Source organism: Lichenostomus cassidix, chromosome 1 (genome assembly GCF_008360975.1).
Source record: "Lichenostomus cassidix isolate B80296 chromosome 1, HeHo_3.0, whole genome shotgun sequence".
Classification (NCBI taxonomy): domain Eukaryota; kingdom Metazoa; phylum Chordata; class Aves; order Passeriformes; family Meliphagidae; genus Lichenostomus; species Lichenostomus cassidix.
Window position 1 is genome coordinate 88,258,379 of NC_139479.1, and position 21,224 is coordinate 88,279,602.

General features: G+C 36.9%; 1 protein-coding gene across 1 annotated transcript in view; it reads left to right on the forward strand.

Annotated features, from left to right (window-relative positions):
* The window catches only part of MAN1A2 (mannosidase alpha class 1A member 2), a 131,306-nt gene that overhangs the window by 21,093 nt on the left and 88,989 nt on the right, over positions 1-21,224 (forward strand). The window contains exons 2-3 of the mRNA XM_085069543.1: positions 6,775-7,030; positions 21,035-21,131. Of these exons, the coding sequence (XP_084925669.1) occupies positions 6,775-7,030; positions 21,035-21,131 (353 nt within the window). The remainder of the gene's footprint in view (positions 1-6,774; positions 7,031-21,034; positions 21,132-21,224) is intronic.

Genomic DNA, 21,224 nt, shown 5'->3' on the forward strand with positions numbered 1-21,224 from the left:
AAAATGGTTTTGCATGGAGCAAGGTAGCAGCATTCTTCTCATTCAGTTTTCTTGAGAACATAGAAGAAGATCCTAAACTTCTTGAACTTTTAGTAGACTTTTCAGAGTCCTTTTTTAGGCATAATATTGATTCTTATTTTTTTTCCTCTGTATTAGCATTGGAAGTGCTTTGACAGTCAGATTGAGGACCGTGTTCTGCAGAGGCTTAATATTCTACACAGAAGTAATTAGTTGCAGATGTTAACTCAAGTTCCTTTAATCATCAAAAAGTCTGAAATAATGCCTATTTTTGATTGTGTTAGTGCCTTGAGGCAAATGTAGTTATATTCTCTTTTACACTGTATAAGCAGAAGAGATCTAAATGAAATGTGTTTGATAGAGCTGTAGTGATTGAAAACTCTACATTGTTGAACTTTGTGCAGCTATTGCTTTTTCTAATGAAGTGATTTTGTACCTGAATGACATTGACATTAAAAACTGAATGAGCTTGCTTATATCTAGTTGAAAATAATGTGTAATTTGTTTTGTTTGCTCACCACTAGTGAAAGTTGCATTAATTGCTGTTGTAGTCTTTAAAAGTATTATTTTTCTTCCTGAAATAGTTGATCTGATTCTTTTGAAAATCTGTTTCAGCAGATACTTTAACTACAAAACAAAGAAGTTTCATGTAAGCTTAAAATGTTTACACAGTCGCTAGTGACCCTTCTTAGCATTGACAAATGCCTGGCTGCTCATGTAAGTGCAAGTGTAGGAGTGTTTGTAGAAAACAATTACTTTTCTTCCCTAGTATAGCTTGAGCTGCCTATACCAGCCATGGAAGTGCTTCCAGAGCTTGGTACTCTCCTCCTTTTTTGAGTTGGTGCTTGATGTTACATGGCTGCTGTAGACAGAGGTGAGGAACAAATGCCTTTGCTAATGGTCACACCCCTTGATAGATTCTCAGAGTAAGTTTTACCAATTCTGTTCATGTAAATATTCATAATGCAGGAAGCAGATAATTCCCAAAGGGTGATCCCTTACCTCCATGTCTTTTTTTTTCCTTCTTCCTTCAAAGACTATACATGTGACACATTTGATAATATAAACTGTACTGTTTTGTTCTTAATTTGAAGATATGTTTTGTTCTTTTTATTATGGTTGTGAAAAAACCCTATGAGTTGACTTTTATGTTAACATTTTTTAAAATAAATATTAGAATATGAAGATTTGTGAAGGTCCCGGCTCTGTTCCAAAATACTATAAAAGATATCTAGGAATACTCAGATCCGTTTCTTTTTGCAGAGGTCTTTACACATAAGGGATGTGCTTCAACTCTGCACTCCCTGCAGCAAGTTCTGTGTGCCCATTCAATCTGTGTTTTTGAAATTCTCTCTAAATGTATTTCCCCAAGGATTTTGCTTGTCCTCATTCCAGAGCTGTTTCCAAGGGCCTAAATTACGAGACAAACAATTAGGTAGAGACAGTAAAGGAGTAACAAGCAGAAATGGCCTCTAATGACCATCATGGAAATCTGTGAATTTAACATACTGGACTTCTGGAAGTAGACATGTTTTTGTGGTTTTTCTAAAAAAAAAAAGAAAAAACCCTATAATGAATTACAGTTGCAAGGGAAATAATACAGAAAGGCAGTCTAAGGATGTCAGTAGTTAACATCTAGTCTTCCTAGTAGAATTGCTAGATGAAAGAAGCATGATCAATTCCTGAGGGCTTCTAAAAGTACGGGTTAGGAATGAATTTAAAATATGTGGAAACTAAGCAGATAAATTTAGGTGTAGTCAGGTTCTATAAAATGGGAAGAATGCCCAGACACTGGCAATCTGGACAATGGAGAAATTTCCACTGCTAAACAAAAGATGTGGAAGGAACATTAAAAGTTAAGTTACAGTTTGTCTTGAAGGTGACACTCAGCTATCTACAAAGAAATGCCAGGGACTGAGGTTTTGGTTTAGACTAGAGACCAGATCTGAAACAGGATCTGTGAGCTTCCATCAGGGAGATGAGAAGTCTTGGGGGCAGTGATGAAGGTGGCTGAAAGCCCAGATTCTTGGTCTCAGATTTGGCTGCAAATGTGCAAGAGTATTTTAAACAAAGGTGAAAATATATTTAGAAACAGTGCTTTGGACAAACACTTTGTCAGATAGAGGATTTGGGGACAAAACATTCCCTTGAAAACATGCATAAGATTATTCTTAAAAGTCTGTTTGGAAAATCTTTATAGCCAATACTTCAACACAGTGTTTTTGATACATTCAAGTTACCTTCATGCCTGCAGGGTTCATTTTTTTTCCAGTAAAAATACTCCTTTCTAGCCAGTGACTTCTGACTAAGTTCATTAACTGAAGAGAAAACATTCAGTGAAATAAATACAACCTTAACTCACCTTGAAGGAGAAAACTCTTGCTAACTCACAGCCTTCCTGTTAATGGTGGAGCTTACCTCTTCAGCTGTCACTGGCACATACAGGTCTGGTACTCCTTCATGAGCATGTTTCTGCTGCCTCAGAGCAGCCCAGCAAAGTGGGAGAAAAGTGGTTATTTTTCCAAGATTATCATCACAAAAACCAAACATGACAAAAAACAAAAAAGCCTCTTTTTCTGTACATGCTTGACAATAGAGAGTAATGCAGCCATCCACTGAGGAAGGGTGATCCAGCAAGAAGAAAACCCAACACAACTGCTCTGTTCTTCCAGTTCTTCCTCCTTCAGACTCCAGTCATGTGAGGGGCAGTTTGTGTGTCTCCATGACTCTTGTATGCCATGAATGTATATTCTCCACATACTGGGAGAAGATAATGGGGTTTAGATGTGTCTGGATGTTATAAAATTGTGTGTGCTGAAAGACTGGAGTAAAAATAAGGTAATACGTGAAATGTTTTTAGGTGCTAACCCTCAAACTTCCTTTTTTTTTTTTTTTTAAATTAGTGCTGGTTTTTATGTTTCACTGTCTCTGAAAGTAGCCTCTGATAGAAGATCAAGCTTTACCAAAGGGTAAAGGTTCAGAATTTCCACACAGGAGGTTGTTTCTGAATGACAGGCTTACACAAATATTTATGTTCTATAGCAGTTGTCTGTATCTGTCTGTTGAAAATCCAAACAATAATAAACTGTGTGTCCTTTTGCTATAGTAAGCCGCTGGCCTGCTTTTTAGTGGCAAGAACAGTCACTGGTGGTCCCTTTTCTTAACTTTATTATAATTTTTATTTCTGTTTTTTTAATCTTGACTCTCACAAATTCGAAAGCATTTTTAGAGGGTTTTTTTGCAGTTCCCTTTCTAACGAGCCTGTTGTGTCACAGCAGATGGGAAAGACTTTTGTTGAAAGTCATTGTCTTGACAAGTGGGGCTTGGTAGCTGTTCAGAAGACTTGCTACTGTGTGCATAATTAAAGCACATTAAGTTCCAGTTGGTGAGTTGGGTGTCAAGCGTTACAATTTGTGGTCTTCTCTGAATGATATTTAGGCAGCTTGTGGACACTTGGAGAGCCTACAGTGTTCTTGCATAAGCAGCTGCAATAGTTCATTGCAGTGATGGTTTAAAAAACTTGCACCTGTTTCTAGTTTCATATTCTAATTATTAGATCTATTTATGGTTCTTCTTGGCAAAAACAGCATAATTACAGGTTACTTTAATAGCATCACTTGTTTTAAAGTAGCTACTGCTGTAGTTTCATGGTACTTGAACCTGTCCCTTGAGACTTTTGAACAAGCTTTTGGGATGACTAGAAGAAAGCAGTAGCTTTCTGTTAGGTAAGATTTTTAGCATCTACTCAAAATACTTTAAATTTTAGGAGTTTGCTTATGTTGCTTGGAAGTGGGGGTGGGATACGGAAACAGTTTGACAAGTTTTAGTATACGTGTTTATGCTGGGATTCTTTCCAAACTTATATTTTTAGATTGCTCCTTCTGAGGTCTCTTCTTTAATTCTGAGGATTTTAATATAGTGCTCTCTGCATGTTTTAAAATGTTGCTTTCTCTTTTGTCTGCTGGCCAGGGAGTTTGTTGGTGACATGAGGGGGTGTCAGCTGCTCACGCATGATCAGTCTTCTCATTCTCTTAACTTTATTCTGCATTTTCACTTAGTTCTGGTTGCTCAAGAACTTGGAAGAAACATGTGGTATTGGTATTTAGGGGTGTGATTTTTCTTCCATTAGGGTCATATACTTGAATATATTTGGTAAAGTATGTCTTCAGCTGGCACATAGAATATGACATATCATGTAGCTCATGCTGTCCATCATTGGTAATTGCACAGAGAATATGTGTCTCCAGAAGAAGCTCTTGTACTATCTCTTGTAAACTCCCTCAAATACCTGTTGACCTTTCTCTTCATCTTACTGTTTTCTTATGTTTATCTCAAAATGTCACTTCCTGGAAGAAAGGCTTTGAGTTGATCATACTGTTAGCATTGGGATTTTTCATCTCTATTGAGTCTGTGTGTTTTCTTCTGAGTGACTGAGGGAAAGCAGACTGTGCCATTCAAACTGTCTTGATTACTCTAATTGGATTACAGTGCTCTAAAAATCAACAGCTTTTGTGTGTTTATACAGTGGTCCTTGCAGTGTAGACAGGTGTGAGTTCAAAACTTGTTTTCCAATTTATGGCTGTTTCATGCAGTTTCAATGTAGAAACAGATGCAGTTTATGGCGTGATGGCGCTTTTATTGTGATTGCTGTATGCAGCACCTGGAACTGAATACTTAAAAAAAAGGTAAAAGTCAAAATCAAAATCTTCCTTGCACTTATCTTGATAATGCAAAGTTGTGAATGTGCACAAAGCACATCACCAGTGACTCGTTTCAGTGAGTTGGTCACTAAGTTCTCAAACTTCATTAATCTTTTTCACGAAGGGCATTGTGTTTGGGGACTTGAAAGTTAACCATGGGTTTTACCAATAACATTTCTATTTATTTATTAATCTCTGAGACACATTGTTACCTTTCCTCCCAGAAATGCACTTATTTCAAGGATGGTTGATCCTTTGCAAAAAGAATTTCAATACCTATTAACAAAATGTTAGTCAATTTAGTCAGAAAGTAAAAACTGTCACTTGCCCCCAGATACTGGGTTTTGAATATGAGAAATGTACCTGCAAAATACGTTATTCCTACACTGAAGTTTTTAGATTCTTAACTGTTCAAGAAGATTTCAGATCTCTCATTCTCTGTCAAGCACCTCTTTGGCTTCTGTACAGAGTGCTGTATCTTGAGGAGAACATGACTGTGGGAATAATGTCTTGTTCTGGTGACCTCATGCTCATTCTCTCTAGTTGCATCTTGCACAGAGCCCTCTGCTAGCCTTGGAAGAGCTTTCCAAAGCTTCAAATCTTCCAGAAATTTTTGCCTGCTTCTGTTACTGATATTGGAGTGCATTGCTGCTGTGATAGAGTGTGAGTAGCTTGTGCAGAAATACAAGTTATTTTCTCATATAAGTGAGTCATAGTAGAAATAAAAGTTACTCTAAATGGTATTACTTGTGTTTTCTCTTTTTAGAATAGTATTTTGCCACTTTGAAAGTTTTTTCTTTGCTCTCCAGTTAAGGGAGAGAGGCAGTGATATCATTGGACAGTATTAATGAGCTTGGATTTGACTGTCAAATTGAGGAGCTCAGTCCTTTGTTTTTTAAATTGTTTGGAAGAAATATGGATGTGGTGTGAATCATATTGAGAAAAGTAGCTGAAGAACTTCAGTTTGAGAGCATTTCCATCAGTGCATCTATTAAAATGTTGTTTTGTATTTCTAGTACTGATATATTGGAGGTAATAATGCTGTTATAATTTATTTTAAATGCAAACCTAATAGTACTTCAGAAAAATATAAGGGCTAATAAAGTCCTCTTTGTGTAACAATGCATTTATTTTTACCTAGTGCTTGTTTTAAATCCCTACAACTCTTTTTGGCTTACGTTAGTCATTGAGCAACTGTATTTTAAAGAAGCTTGAAAAGGTGGTGCTATATTGAGAGTCTGATGTGTATCTTTCTGATGCCTTGAAATATTTTGGGACTGGAATGGGCCGTTTTTGTCTGTTGTTAGAAAAACCTCTTGTTTAAACCAAGCTTTAGAATAGTACTTTTTGTTCTATGTGCAAATTTTCAACCCTTAAGTAATCATTAAAGATCACACTTAAGATACTGCTTAAAACCAAGATGATGTTGGTTTTATTGACAGTGAATTTCAAAATCATGTTTCACTAGAAGCTCTTACACTCCTAAATGGCTTTATAATTAATTCTGATTTTAGGACTGATGGTTTAAGGACTCTACTGATTGGAACAATGAGTTGAAGGGAAGACATGCTGTGGTGGAGGTTGCTAATTAAATGAAGTGGCTGTGATTTTTTTGGTAGTGGTTACTTCAGATCTTGTCAAGTTGGGTATGATTTATTTATATATTGTGCAGAAAGCGAGGAAGAGCCCTCCTGATTTCTTATAAAACAGAATTATTGCTAGATGTGCCTCTGCACACATCCTGTAGTTGAAGTACAGGATGTAGGACTTTTCCTCTCCAAATTCTTGCGTGGACAAGCAAAGGTGCTAAGGCAATCTAAAAAATTCCTATGATAAATTGTACCACAGTAGTGTTGTGGATGTGTATGCTGTTCTTTCAGGGTTCCTGGCAAAAATAGTGTAGAATTGTGCACTAATATAAATCATTAAACTTGTCTGAGTCATTAGAATTATTTAGAGTAAACCAGCTTGAGATGTGGCTTCTGTTGAAGTTGCAGTTTGTTTGTAAGCAATATGTTTTTAGTAATGAGATGCTGACTAGCATTTGTGTCTCTAGAGAAGAAGAGGAACGTCTGAGAAATAAGATCCGAGCAGATCATGAAAAGGCTCTGGAAGAGGCTAAGGAGAAATTGAAGAAATCACGGGATGAGATTCAAGCTGAGATTCAGACAGAAAAGAACAAAGTAGTGCAAGAATTGAAAAAGAAAGACAGCAAGCCACTGCCCCCTGTTCCTTTACCAAACCTGATAGGGATAAACAGTGGAGAACCAGCAGACCCGGATATCCGAGAGAAGAGGAACAAAGTTAAAGAGGTAAAGATGATGATGATGATAATGATGTGATCCTATCTATTCTTGTAACTGACAGCATTTATTTATATGACATTTAGTTGCTATGATTTGTATTAAAAAGGAAAAACAGATTTACAAATCATTTAGTAAACAGTAAGCCGAAAGTGCACAAGTATTTATGAGCATCAGCATTATTGCATGTTTATTTTCATGATTTTGGAGTGTTAATATTTCACTGGGTAACTTAAAAATTATTTTAAGGATTTCTTAAGTTTAGTGGTATGGATTCAAATTGGGTTTGTCATTAACATATGGAACAGTAACGAGCATCTTTAAAGTAGAGCGTGACTTTGTCAGTTTCCTTTCAAAGAATGGGATATGTTACTGTGTTACAGGATATTTTTTAGATGTTAAAAAATTAGACTGAAAAGATAAGGAAAAAGAAGGCCTGCTGCTAGTATTTGCACATTACCACATTATCACATGCTTTTCAAAATATGTTTTAAATGGGTCTAAAAAATGAGTAAATTCAAGTAGATTGAATGTTTTACAGGTAAATGAGGCAAACTAAGGTATTTGCTTAGGTTTTTGGTTCTGTGGTAACTTATGCTATGGGAATTGCTTTTTGTGGTCTTACCCTCTGCATTACTGGTTGGCTGTGAGATTCATTGCCCTCTTTTGTCCTGGCAATGTGAATTTCCTATTACTTTTGCCAGACATTTTTCCAAGTCTGTACTTCCAACTAGTATGGCAGAAACCTTATATAGCCTTATTTTTCCTTTTCTTTTCTGCACTCTGATTAGTTTTATGCCAAAAAAATGGTGTAGCAAAGCAGAAATGGTTTAGGCCAGACATAGACAAGCCCAATCTCTGTTACTAAGGAACACCCAGGACCACAGTACTTAGCATTTATATCATCTAAATCTTCTTTTGAATTGTAATTTGAGTTTAGTTAGCTTATAAAACCAAAGGAAAATCAGTCATACACCTGCCCTTGTCACAGGAAGGTGTTGTAGCTGAAATACTGCTGTTCTGTGGGTAGATCACTCGAGCTGGAATTTTAATTAAAATATTGATGATGGCTAGATGGAATCCACACTTACCAAGTAATGAACAACAGCTTATTTTACATGAATGATTGAGTGTGGAGCTGTATCACTATTTGTAGTAGTTACTCCATGTAGAGCCTAGTCACAATCTGAATATCTGAAGTAGCAAATCCTTCAATGGAAGGTGTGCCTGTTAGTGATTACTGCAGACATACTTTTGACTGGGAAATTGTGTGTGGAATATTAGACCTCCTTGACCCTGCTTGGTTAGGGCTGTTTCCCAAAGGACAGCATGGAATTGTGGATTTGAAAAGGCTCTCCTGCTTTGTCTGCAGACGTTTTGAGTGAGAATATACAGAGCGTTTTGCTTTTCTGAATGTCTCTGTTGGGTGCAGATGAACAGTGAATGGCATGGTTGTCAACACTTCTTAATTTTTACTACAGATTATTGTAGCTAAATATGTTTGAGATGGATTTCATGTATAGAATAAAATCAAGTTTACCTAGTAATGCGAAATTACTGAGCACAGCTAACAGTGAAGAACTAGCTGGAAGAAATAATCAACTGAAGTTTTTACAGACCAAATCTGGAATTGGAGGGGGTTTGAAAATTAGTATTTGCATTTCTGAGGCTGTTTGGTCAGAATGTACACTGAGAGGAGATGCTAAGCTATAGGTTAGTATAGAATGGCAATTTTCTTGGTGTCATGAAAAAGTAATAAAGTTTGGACAGTTCCTGCTGATCTAAACCTGAAGGTGTAGCAAGTTGTAAGGAATTCAGGGTAGTTTGTGAGTAAGAATCACCAGGTGCAGTTGCCACACACCTTGTGCTGTAAAAGGCTTGCTCCTTTTTTTGGTGATCAGCCCACGTGTGAGTCACACTGACAAGCTGTTTTCCTATTGCATAACTTGTTGATGACTACTGTTACGGTTTCTGAAGTGTAGCTTTTCAATTACCAGACCAAAGGTTTTTGTGGTACTATGTTTGAAGTAGGTAAGTCCTTCAGTTAGGATAATAATGCCTTTGTCTTGAATGGTTTTCAGTTGTGGAACCACTGTGCTTGAACAGCCCAGGATCACAGGAGGATGATTGAAAATTCTTTGTTGCTTTCACTGACTCATGATTGTACTGTAGCTACCAGGTGATCTAAAGAATTTTTAATTTGTGTTTCATGCAGGGCAGCCGATTGTCACTTGTACAGCTAGATGTGTAAAGGCATAGAACACAGGGGTGGGAGATCTGCTAGGGAGAATGGACAAATTGTGGTACTGAGGAGCCATTGTTGGAACAATGTGACTGAGATAAAATGTTTCAGCTGTGTCAAATGAATAATATTTTGCCTGAAACCTGTTTTTGACAGCATCAGATGTCTCAGAGAAGGCTGCAGTGATTTCAGAGATGTGAAGTGCATTCTGAAATATGTTCATCGCTGAGGTCCTCCCTCACTATTTTATGTAACCAGTATAGACTAATACAAATAATCTTTGTAGATAGAGACTTAGCAGAAAAAAAAGAACAAGTTCCAGGAGACAGTATCTCTAACGTAGGTCTACAACTAATTATTTATAAAATTTGTAACATGCAAGACATTGTGATTGCCTGGATTGAGGCCCGAAAAGGAGCCCAGGGAAGTTTCTAGCTCATTGGAAGCTGCATATCTGGATTCAGAATTCAGGTGGTCTCAAGAAAGCACCTTGGTTTACTGTGAATTGTCCTGATACATATTTGAGGAACTTCACTCTCAGGGAACAGATTTAGACTGTTCAAATTCACAAAATGTGTGATGTTACACAACTTATTTCACCTCCTATCAAATGGTGAAAAACTGTATAGAATTGGGTGGAGTGATGGGAACTGTTTGTAACACATGAGTCTTTACATTTGGGAGAAAGGCTGGAAAATTTTGAGATGAGGATCTAGTTTCTATTATTTTTACAGAAAAAATATTGCCAGTTTTTCTTTCCAAATGGCAACTTGATGAAGTCTGGTTTTGTAACATCTCTGTATAGTAAGTGGTTTGGCAGTACTTTCATATTTTAAAAAGGCATATTTTGATTTTAAAAAAAAGTGCATAAAAAAGTAAAACAGAATTTGTGTAATGCTCTTAAGAGAGCTTTGTAAAAAATTTGAAAGCTTTATATAATAGGAATGTTTGCTCAGTACAGAGAGGGAGGCTTCTTAAGGTCATGGAATACAACTGGGAGCAGAATCTGCATCTTACTGATTTTGTTTTTGTGTGTCTTTTGATTCTGATAATTACGTTTAGCATTACATTATATTTACATCATATTTAGTGTCCTCAAGTTTAATTTACAAAATTGTATAATCTGTCTATATTCTTCTAAGAAGCTGTTAATTCAGTTATTTCAATAAGGAGCATTTATGAATTGGCTGATTATTTTAGATGCACAGTGACAACTCTGAGTGAAGTAAAGGTTTTCCACCTGCTTACCATACATGTTTTGTAGCACTTCTCTGGTATGTTAGCTTGCTGTTCAGGCTTTTTAAAGATGCTGTGGTGTTTAATTAACTGGTGTTTTAAGAACACACACATCTGAAAATTCTTTTTGATGCTACACTTTAGCTTTGTATTCATATTTTGGCTTTTTGTTCTACATGAAAGAAAAATATTTAAAACAGAAAATCTTTTTTAAAGTTTGGAAGTGCAACTTGTGTAATTTTACATAAAGGCTTTAAGATGTGTCTTTTCATTGTGGTTAATGCAGAGAAATTAAGAACAAATTCTGTCTTTTGGAAGTTGTTGGCTTCCTTTCCAATTTAAATTAGATATAAATTTCTTGAGCACTTGGAATTTTTGGCACCTTATTTCCGTTATTGTATTCTTTAAATGATGTTCAGAATATTCTTTTTTTTTCTCTCAGTTTAAATGTAATCATTACACAGTGCTCTGTGGTCTACAGTGAGTTTTATTTCCCTGAGAAGTAGATTTTATCCAGTCAAATAAGGAAAATGTTATAATTATTTTCACTCTATTCAGGGTTCAGGTTTTAATTTCAGCTTAAGATGTCACAGTACTATCTTACTACCAGCATTCATTTGGGATACTTGTTAAAATAGTGTATTTCACCCAAGAATAGTCCCAATCCTATACAGGTGATCCTTCCTCTCTACTCAGCACTGGTGAGGCCACACCTGGAGTTCTTTGTCCAGCTTTGGGGTCCCCAGGATGAAAGACACTGGAGCATATTGGAGGGGTCCAGTGAGGGACCACAAAGATGCTTAAGGGACTGGAGCATCTCATCTGAGCAAAGGATGAGGCACTGGGCTGGACAAGGGAGGGAATCTTACAAAACACCTGAGAGGAGGATGCAGGGAATACAGAGCCAGGCTCTTTTCAGTGGTTCCCAGTGGCAGGCACAAGGGCAATGGGCACAAACTGAAACTCAAGATGCTGCATCTGTACATCATAAAATTTATTGTGAGAGTGACCAAGAACTGGAGCTGCTTGCCCACAGAGGTTGTGGAGTCTCCTTCCTTGGAAATATTCATAAAATGACTGGGAATAGACCTGGACAGCTTGGTCCAAATTACCCTGTTAGCAGGGAGGTTGGTCCAGATACCCTCCAGAGGTCCTTTACAACCTCAACCATTGTGTGGTGGGGTAATGTTTCTTGACTAAGCCTGTCAGCTGGAAGACAGCTTCTCCAGTATGCTATGCAATTGCACATGGTAAACTTAAGAGTGAAATAATAATGCTGTAGGTTTCTGATAGACTGGAAAATCTGAGTTCTCTGGAGCTTTTGTTCTATAACTTGTTCTGTTCTTGTTGTGATATGCAGTTGTGTAATTACACAGTGCTAATTGCAAAGACACTTTTTTAAAATTGAGCTCAAAGGAGATGCAGTGTTCACACAGGTACAGCAGTTAGGAAGTGACTGAAGCTCCTGGTTGTGCCATGCTTGTTTGTGCCATTTAAAAGCTCTTATGTTTGAGGAGATGAGATAGCAGGGTGATATCTTTCTGATAAGCTGTTTTCAACATGGTGAAATTTTGGTTCTGTCTCTGCGTGTCACAACTTTCTGATTAACAAAACTCAAAAACAAACAGAGAAAGTCATTTAAGCAAAAGGTTGTTGTGAAATGGACACTGAGGAAGCATAGGTGCCACAGTTAAAGGTCATGCAATCATAGAATAGTTTGGGTTGGAAGGGACCTTAAAAGGTAATCTAGTCCAACTTGAAGTTCATTTGTGACATATCACACCTGTAGAATGAGTTATTGTTAAGTTTGGAAGCTTAGCACAAGTGAGGAATAAGTCTGTCTGGGAAGCTGGGGATGTTCTGACTTGAGTTCTTCTGCCAGTGCACTTCCTTCAGCAAAATTTTCCATTTATCCTATTTTATTGCCTCTTTGAAGGGGAGGTAGAAAGTTAATTTATTTAATATTAAATATTAGTGGAGGCAATGTCAGAAATACTTACAGAAATGTGCCAAGAAGAAAAGTGATTAAAATGTACTTCCTGGTCTCTGGATGATACTCAAGAGGCTGCTAATAGTGTTGAGAAGTAACAGGCTGTTTTATGAGCAACAAAACCAATGGGTTCCTATGGATTTTTTGACATACATCCCCTTACTCTCCCTCTACTCATCGTGCCCATGTTGTTGTGAATGTCCTCTTACCTTCCTGTTTGACCACAGGAATTGCAGTGTGTCCTGTGCCTTTTTTAGAGCTACCAGTGTGCTAAATGCTGCCCCTCGGAATGAATAAAGGGTTGAATTGTAACTGCCTTTGTCTCAGTCAGGATACTAATTTGTGTCTGTCGGCCTTATCTAGCCAGAGATACTTTTTCTTTTCCTCAACACAAGAACTAGAGTATCTAGTTCCTCCAGCTCTTTAAAATCAGGTGTGAAATTAGCGAATGGATTAAAAGGCTACTGCAAATGTCTGTGTCAAATGACGGATGTAGACAGCAAGATTGCATAAGCCTCATTCTTTTAAGAAACTGGCTAAAAATAGTAAGTATCCTTTTACCTGAGTTCTATTTTGTGTGCTTATTGAGAAAAGAGCTGTGTAGAAGAAAGAATTATTTAATCATCCGGAGATCTTTTCATGCTGCCTAAGTCCTCCTTTCATAGTTACTATCCATACAACTTTCAGTGCTAATCTCATTTATTGTTTCTAATTGCAATGTTTCTGATCTAGCCAAGTAGGCTGCCTTCTGTGACTGGGGGACCTTTTTGCAATATCTAAAACCAATTTAGAACAATTCCATTATTGCTGACACTTTACGCTCTTTATCTTTTTGGTCAAACTTACTTGGACTTCTAGTTGGTTGTGACATCAGTTTTTAATAATCCCTGCCTATTGAGGGTTTTGCATTGTATTTTGTAGCTCCTGACTTACATTCCTTCAGTTACTTCCTGAAACTGAACGACATAAGTGTCATGACTCAGCTTTTTCAGTATTTAAGGTAACACTCCCTGCAGTGTGTGTGTTTGTATAAAATCTATACACACGCATGTTATGTGTGTGTGCATATAAAAATTTCTTTGTATCTATATATGTGTATACACACACATTGTTTATTAGTTGGTTTTGTTTGCACACTGTTTGGATTTTCTGTGTTCTGGATTCTCCAATGTAATTTGACATGTTGAGAACAGGTAAGTTTGCTTTGCTGAACTTTTTTAAAGCTTAGTTTTACTGGATTAGTGAGATCTAAATAAAGGATAAAATCATTTTGATCAAGCCTGTTGGTAAAATATTTTTTCATTTATATATTAGAATGAATACTGTGCAATTAGCACTTTGGCCAGTAAAGGCATGTTAGGAGTGGCCCTGAACAAAGTTGTGTCCCAGCTTGTTGGAATGATTGTATAAAGAACTCATTTTCGATTTGTAAATTAATCATTTATGTCTGTCAGAAGCTTTGCAGCTCAGTGTATTTATTTCTCTGGAATAGAAGAATGGAAATAAAGCTCCTAGTGTGGAGCTTCATGTGCAACATTTCAGCTGCTCATCCTAGATATGTTGATTTGATTTGTAACTTAAAATGTGGTACTCATGAAGAATGCAAGTTTTTGTTTGAGAGTATTTTAAAAATGAATCAATTTAGTCAAGTTGTAGAAATTACAGAATTCTCCAGCACTCATGCAGTGTTAGAAGCATGTTAAAAATTCAGGAAGGTGTTCATTATTAAAGATGTCTTTTTTCCAGACCATTGTGAGAAGAACCTGTCTTTCAACAATGAATTAGCACATTTGCAGTACTTAAAACTCATAAATGCAAATTAAAATCAAAGAAATAAGGAAATATTTCACTTTCCTGATATAATCAACCAAACAAAAATGAGCAAAACTCCAGGTAAATTACTTATCTTCAGAACTGGGTAAATTAAAAGGCTCCATGAAATCTAATTGACCTTACTGCTATTAAAAAAAAAATTGTATTTATATGCCATTTATTCCTGTAAAACAGAAATGCTGATAGCAAAAAGCATGAATTATGGCTGGATTGAAGAGATCCCTCTTTTAAATAATGCATAATCTATTATACAAGTGACAATAGGTGTGTTTTGCAACTGTGGAGACTTCGGAAAGCAAGAGCATCCTGTTATGTTCTTGTTAGTCATCTTTACATAATTTCTCCTGTAGTCCCCTCTGTGTTTCCTGGAGCAACTCAACAGATTATATGCCAGGGTGTTCTTGACATACAGTTTTCCTGATGGTGTTACCTTTCAAGTATTGATATTAATGATGCCATTGATACACCAATGGGAGCTACTGGTAGTTGGTGAATAACCTCTCACAGTGCTTTCCATTGAGACAGAGACCATCTGCATACAATACTGAACTACCTGAAACTCACTGCAGTTCAGTCTAATTAGTTTGCTATGAGATTTGGATTCCTGATTTGCATCGCTGGCACCTATTCTTATTTTCTGCTTTGTTACCAGAGGATTAGTGGCTAACAAGGCATCAATTTTTGAAAGGGATTCAAGGGGAGATCAAGGCACTGCAGAACCCTGTGCCTGCTGAACGAACTGCAGATTAGCAGAAACCAGAATAGGGAATAAAATCACTGAGCATACAGATATGTAAGGTTTCCTGCTCTATTTGTATTGATACCGTGGTGCACAAAGCTATAAAAGATCCCTGAAAGAGTCAACAAACATGTGACCAAGAGAGAGATGGTTTTATACATGATTTTTCAAAAAATATTTGGCAAGGTTCACTGCTAATAGATGTTGAACTGAGCAGCCATGGGATGGAGGATAGTTTCTGTGTTTGCCTGCAGAAATTGGTTAGAAAGCAGGAAATGGGGAGTACAGATAAATAGTGCTGGAGGCCACAGAGGACATGTGCTGGGGATCCATGCTCTAAATTATACAAATTAATTATTTAGAGTCTGAAAATGGACGAGTAGTGATATGACAGTTTTGCTGCCAACATGAAGAATTGCAGAAAAACCTTATGGGACTGGGTGATTATCTCCTTTTTATTTCTCAGCTAAATGTAAAATGATGCATATTGGGGCTGGAGATGGAGAGATTCCAACTTTATGCTAAGTATGAAAAGCTGTGAGGTGACTTAGTACACTTGAGAATGAGAAATTGTGTTTTTTATAGTTCCTTGGAAATGTCACTGTAGTGCTCAGCAGCAGACAGTGAGCAGATATTCAGTATTTCAGAGGAGGAGAACAGAACAGGTGTGGTAACCTGTGAAGCTCAGATGCCTCTGCATCTTGCAAGCTTTGTGTAGTTCTAGTCTTTCAGCTTCAAAAAGCGTAGGGCAAAACTGTCAGAGGTGCAGGGATAAGCTGATGAACATGCATAGGCTGATGCCTGAAAGGACAAGACTGGAAGAAAGGAACTGTAGGAACTGCTTTCTGCTGGCTGATGTGCAGTTGTGGCTGTTTACAAAGATGATCTGAGAGGCTCTGCTTTTCTAAACAGCACAGCACCAATCAGCCCTGTGTATGCCATAGTCTCTTGAAACCATGGGGATGCACAAGCTCAAAAATACCTCTTCATCATCTTGGATTAAAAGTATTTGGCTTTCTTGAACATTTTTGCACAGTCGGTTCACTGCTGCACAATCTCCAGATTTAGGCTCTTTACATATACTGTTCCAGTTCCTACTAGTCTGAAGGATTTTCCTTTTTAATTTCATGAGGCATCTAAGACTTCCAGTATTTAATGCCAAGAAAAAGAGTTTCCTAATTTGCATCCATTTGATAAATGGTTTTGTTTTAGTAATGGATTTGTTACCAGATTTGACAGTAAAAGAAAACCCGATGTTCTGTGTATGTTAGAAATATATTCTGAACAGACTTTTTCAGTGACAATGTTCAAAAATGCATGACAGAGGCATGAACTGATGCCTGAAATAATTTCTCTTGAGACAGAGCTCCCAGAAAAATAAAAAATCTAAGTTTTGTCAAAAATCTGAGTATACAAGGAAAAGATAATGTTTTAAAATCAATGTCCAAAAAGTATTCCTTGAAGACAGTAGGAAAATGGTTATTAATTTTTAATCTGCCAATTGAGCAGTAATTTTGTCTAGCAAGTCCTTGGTTAATTTTAAAACAGAGTTTGAAGGTGGTTTATATAAATCTCTCAAAATTGTACCGTTAAGCAGAATACATTCCTTTGAAAGCAAAACATATTTGCTGTCTGCTATGCATGTTCCTGATGGAATGGCAGAAACCAGTAAGTACTGCAATTTGCCAGTAAATTGGTTCTTTTGCTTGTTTCTCAGGACTCCTACTTTCTATTTGTTAGTTGCCTGTCCTTTTTTTAAGCCTGGAAAGGGGTTTTTGAACCAATCCTTAGTTTGAATTAGTTTCTGACATGCCACTGTAGTGGTAGAACTTCCTCATTTCAGTCATTGTAACCTCCTTTTATTGTTTGTCAGAAGACATCATTGCCACTCTGTCTTTATAAAAATCTGATTTCCTAGTGACTGTAGAGGATTAGATCCCACGAACATATCCTAAAGTCAGTAAAACCACCTGGATAATGGTGCATCTACAAAAGCAATTTCATTTGGCATGCCCTGCTTCATTCATTACTGTCTGTCTTGCGGCAGAGTCCAGCTTAGTCTTCTGGGGAATGATCAAGTTGTGTGTACAGCAGCATCTTGCTGGTTATTTCCATTGCATCCTATAACAAACATTTTCAAGATTAGTATGCAACAGACCAATACCCTATGAATGATTTTGCTTTCAAAAGCAAAATCTGTCATTAATGGTGTCAGTAAAAAGTCCATTGCCAAAAGTGCTTGTTTTCTGGTGGACTGATTGCAAAATCTATATGTGATGTGCCATCAAGCTCCAAGCATTTCCTGTGACAAACTGCTGTCAGGTATGGAAATTTCAGCTATGGAAATGTGTGTCTTGTGTTTTTCACAGTTATTGATCCATGCTTGTTATTTTCATTCTGTTGAGCTTAAGGTGCCTCTCTGAGTTCTTTAAGGGTTGGGTACCTTTTTTTGCAAACAGTTTTACCTACTGTCTATTACCCATAGTGGTAATGTTCCAGTCAGTGCCTAAGGCTTTCCTCTCTTCTTAAAGACAAGGTTTTGTTTTAGGAAAAGCCTTTCTATCCCTGCAGCTATTCTTCAGCATTCCCAACTTAAACTATGCAAACACTATCTAGTGTACCTATAGAAATAATTGTGTTTTTCCAATCAGGAGTTCGTGTTGCTTGTACTTCCTGAGCCAAAATGCCATCCTCAGTTCAATTTTGTAGCTGTCAGAGGCATCTGTCTTCTCGTGTCTCTCCAAAACTTTTGTGTGCATGACTGCTCCCAACAGTATAGATATTCTGTCTATAGTATAACATGCTGCCTGTTCTGGCAGTAACAGAACAAGATCTCTTGGCATTATCATCCTTACAAATACTGCATACAAGAGCTGTGGGGCTTCTCACTTGCATATAATGTGCAGTTCTCTGCTAACATGGTGTCATGAAGTAAGTCTGCTTTCTTTGTGGTGGAGGAAAGCAGTGAGTTGTGTGCCAGAGTAATGGTCAGCATTCATCTGGAAAAAATCAGTTACTACTTAATGTAATGAAGTCAAAGGATTCTTGAGGACTTAAAACACTATATTCTTAGTACACTACTTGGGGGAGGCAGAGGGGCAGGACAGAAGTGTTTGTGGTTATCAAAGTAGCTTAGTCTCTTTAAAATATCATTTCCTATCTCAGCCTTAGTTGATGCAGTCAACTGTGTCTTAGTCTCTTGTTTTCAAGAGACTTTCAGGTCTCAGTAGTGTATTCTTAAGTTACTTCTGCATTAATTCATGCATCTAATGAAATATACTCCTTTGCAGTTTCTATCTTAATAAAATTTTATCCTAGGATAAATTATGTATATAGAAACATCTTGTGTTGTATGTATTCTCTTTTAGCCCTTTTGTAATTTGCATACTTTTTTGGGGTTTCTTCAGAACTAAATATTCTATAGCAAAATATGTACCTTCCACCCAGAAGAACAGCAAATTAGGACAGTGAAATATTCCACAATTAATATTCTGCTGTGAGAAAACAAGTGTTCTTCTCTTGAACTTAGCCAGTTTTGATCTGTTCTGGTATTTGCAGATTTTTACATCTGATTTTTACAAAGCTAAAATGTCAATGGCTGTTTGATTCTCCTTCATGAAATATTTATTTGAGGCATCCAAAGATCTCAGAAGCCCAGTTTCCCTTATGTGCAAGCCAGTTGGTTGGATCTGCCATGTCATGGTCACTTTGTTGTTTAGTCATCTATTTGTTTTCAAACACATAGAGAGTGTAGCGGGCAGTCAGTCTTTAGTTTCATCCTCTAGTACTTTCTAAACCTATACGTCTGTTTTCCCAAGCAGAGTTTTTAGAACTGGCAAGCTTCAAGTTAGAGCAGGACCTTCCACAGAAGCCTTGACTGTCCTCTGTCCTGAAGTTTACCCTGACTAGATAAAGTCTTAAGTAGCTCAGCCTGATGCCATAAGTGATTGTGCATTGAACAGGAGAGGCATCCTGCGGTTCCTTCCCCTCTGAACGATGCTGTGATTCTTGATTTTACAATATTAAGTTAATGGACAATTTTATATAGAAATCTGTAGGTTTGTTCTGGGTAATGTTAGTGAGAGCTCTCAGAGGAACTTCTGTACTTACTGCCTGTGACCAAACTTTTATTGCATTTGTCATGCTGCAGTTTTCTTACCTGTGAGAGGAGGATCACTTTACCTGAGTCATCTTGACGTTCCAATAGCTCTGAGTTGGCCAGTTTGATAAGTGCTGGGTAAACACTAAGGAGTTTGTGAGTGCTAGTGAAATGGCTTTTCTCTCCTCTTTTAATATATTTGCATCCACTTTTTCTTACACTGGTAGTTCATGACACTAAAAGAAATAATGGAGTATTATGACCTAATCAGGTGTCAAAATTAGTGGAAATACAAAAAGCAGCATGTGAGCTGAACTTGAGTGAGGTAGGAGTGGGACTTCTGGCATCTTCAGAGGGACTCTCAAGCCAAGCTCTGCTTAGGTTGATGCCAGTTTAACACAGAAGTGCTCCCCAGCTTCTGGGCCTGTGTGGGGTTCAAATTTATTGTCTAGGCATGAGTTAACTGAGCCATGGGAAATTTGGAGGGAGTTTACATTTAAAGGAATTACGGCTTTGTAGTTTGGACAGGGAGCTCTTGATGGTTGTAGGGAGAGCAGGGACTTTGTTTTCCATGTCTCAGCAGGCAGTTTAGATGCAGTTTGAAAGATTTGGGATTCTCAGATGCTGACTTTCACTAAATCTTGAATTTGGTAGGAGGAGGGACCTGAGAGGTAGTAAGAGGAGAGATGTGAGGTAGTGCTAGTAAGGTAGCTGGTTGCACCTCAATTTTTACCCAGCATCTGCTTGTTTCCTCCCATTTTCTGTGAGTACAGTGACTCTCTGATTAAAATTAGAAAATTACAGTCATATAAATCATAGTGAAAACTGATTGCCTTGCTTCAGTTTCTTAAAGGGTTAGCATTGTTCTGTTAGTTACATTCACATAGTTTCTTCTCTTAGAAAGCATTTCTCAAGCTTGTGAAAATCATGATTTTAAGTCCTGTGCATTTTCATGGGCATTTTGTTTGCATTAACACTATTTTAATACCATTTCTAGAAAGGCAATATAAAAATAAAATGTATAATATTATGGATACAGACACATGGCTGTTGTTTTAAAAGTTTTTTTGTAACCGTTCTTGTGTCTGGGGCAGTCAGTGTCTTTTGAAATCTAATTTCTTCCTGTTACTTGCTTTCATCTGTTTAGGTAATAATAATATTTATCTCTTTAAAAAGGCATTCGCTTTGCAGTTTAGTGGCTGATGAATTAGAAAATTACATCTAAAAATTTGGATTTTTAGATGTAATTTTCTTACTAGGTGGTGGAAACATCTGTTAAAAAGCTAAATGTTTTGTAAGGATTAACATTATACTGGTTTGTTCATTATGCTTTCTAAAAAGCAAAGCTTTGGGCATTTATTTTGGTAGAGGCTATATGACAGTATGTCTTTGTCAAGTAGGTGTTGCTAATAAGAAATTTATTATGTCTTTTGTAAAATTGTTTAGTCCTACTGGGATGTACTAGTGTAAATAAATCCATTTTATGCTTCAAGTATTGGTAGATATCTTTTTCTTTCACTTAGCATGTTAAGACATTAGCCAGTGTTTTACAGCAATTCCTTACACTTAAATGTATTCCTTATGCTTATGTTCTTAAATATCTGTGCCTATATTAAAAGAAAAGAAAGAACAAGAAAATGACCTAATGCAGAGCATTATGCTCTACAGCTCAAGTCAAGTAGACTTGAATTTTTTTCCAATTTGTTCACGCTGTAAAATCTGATTTCTGTGACACATAGAAGCAGTAACAAAGTAATTAGTCAGTATGCTGGGATGCCTGTGAAAGATGAAATCTCAAATAAGGAGTAAAATATTGTATTCATAGAGAGTAGTTTTATAATGTAATCAAATCCTATTTTTTTCCCATTTCTTAGATGATGAAGCATGCCTGGGACAATTATAGGCAATATGGATGGGGACATAATGAGCTCAAGCCAATTGCCCGGAAAGGACATTCCACCAACATATTTGGTAGGCTATATTTTCTGGTTTGTTTGTGATTTGCTTTTTTTTTGTTTTTAATTTTTATGTCCATGTGTCCTCTTTGAAAGTCTACCCAATCTT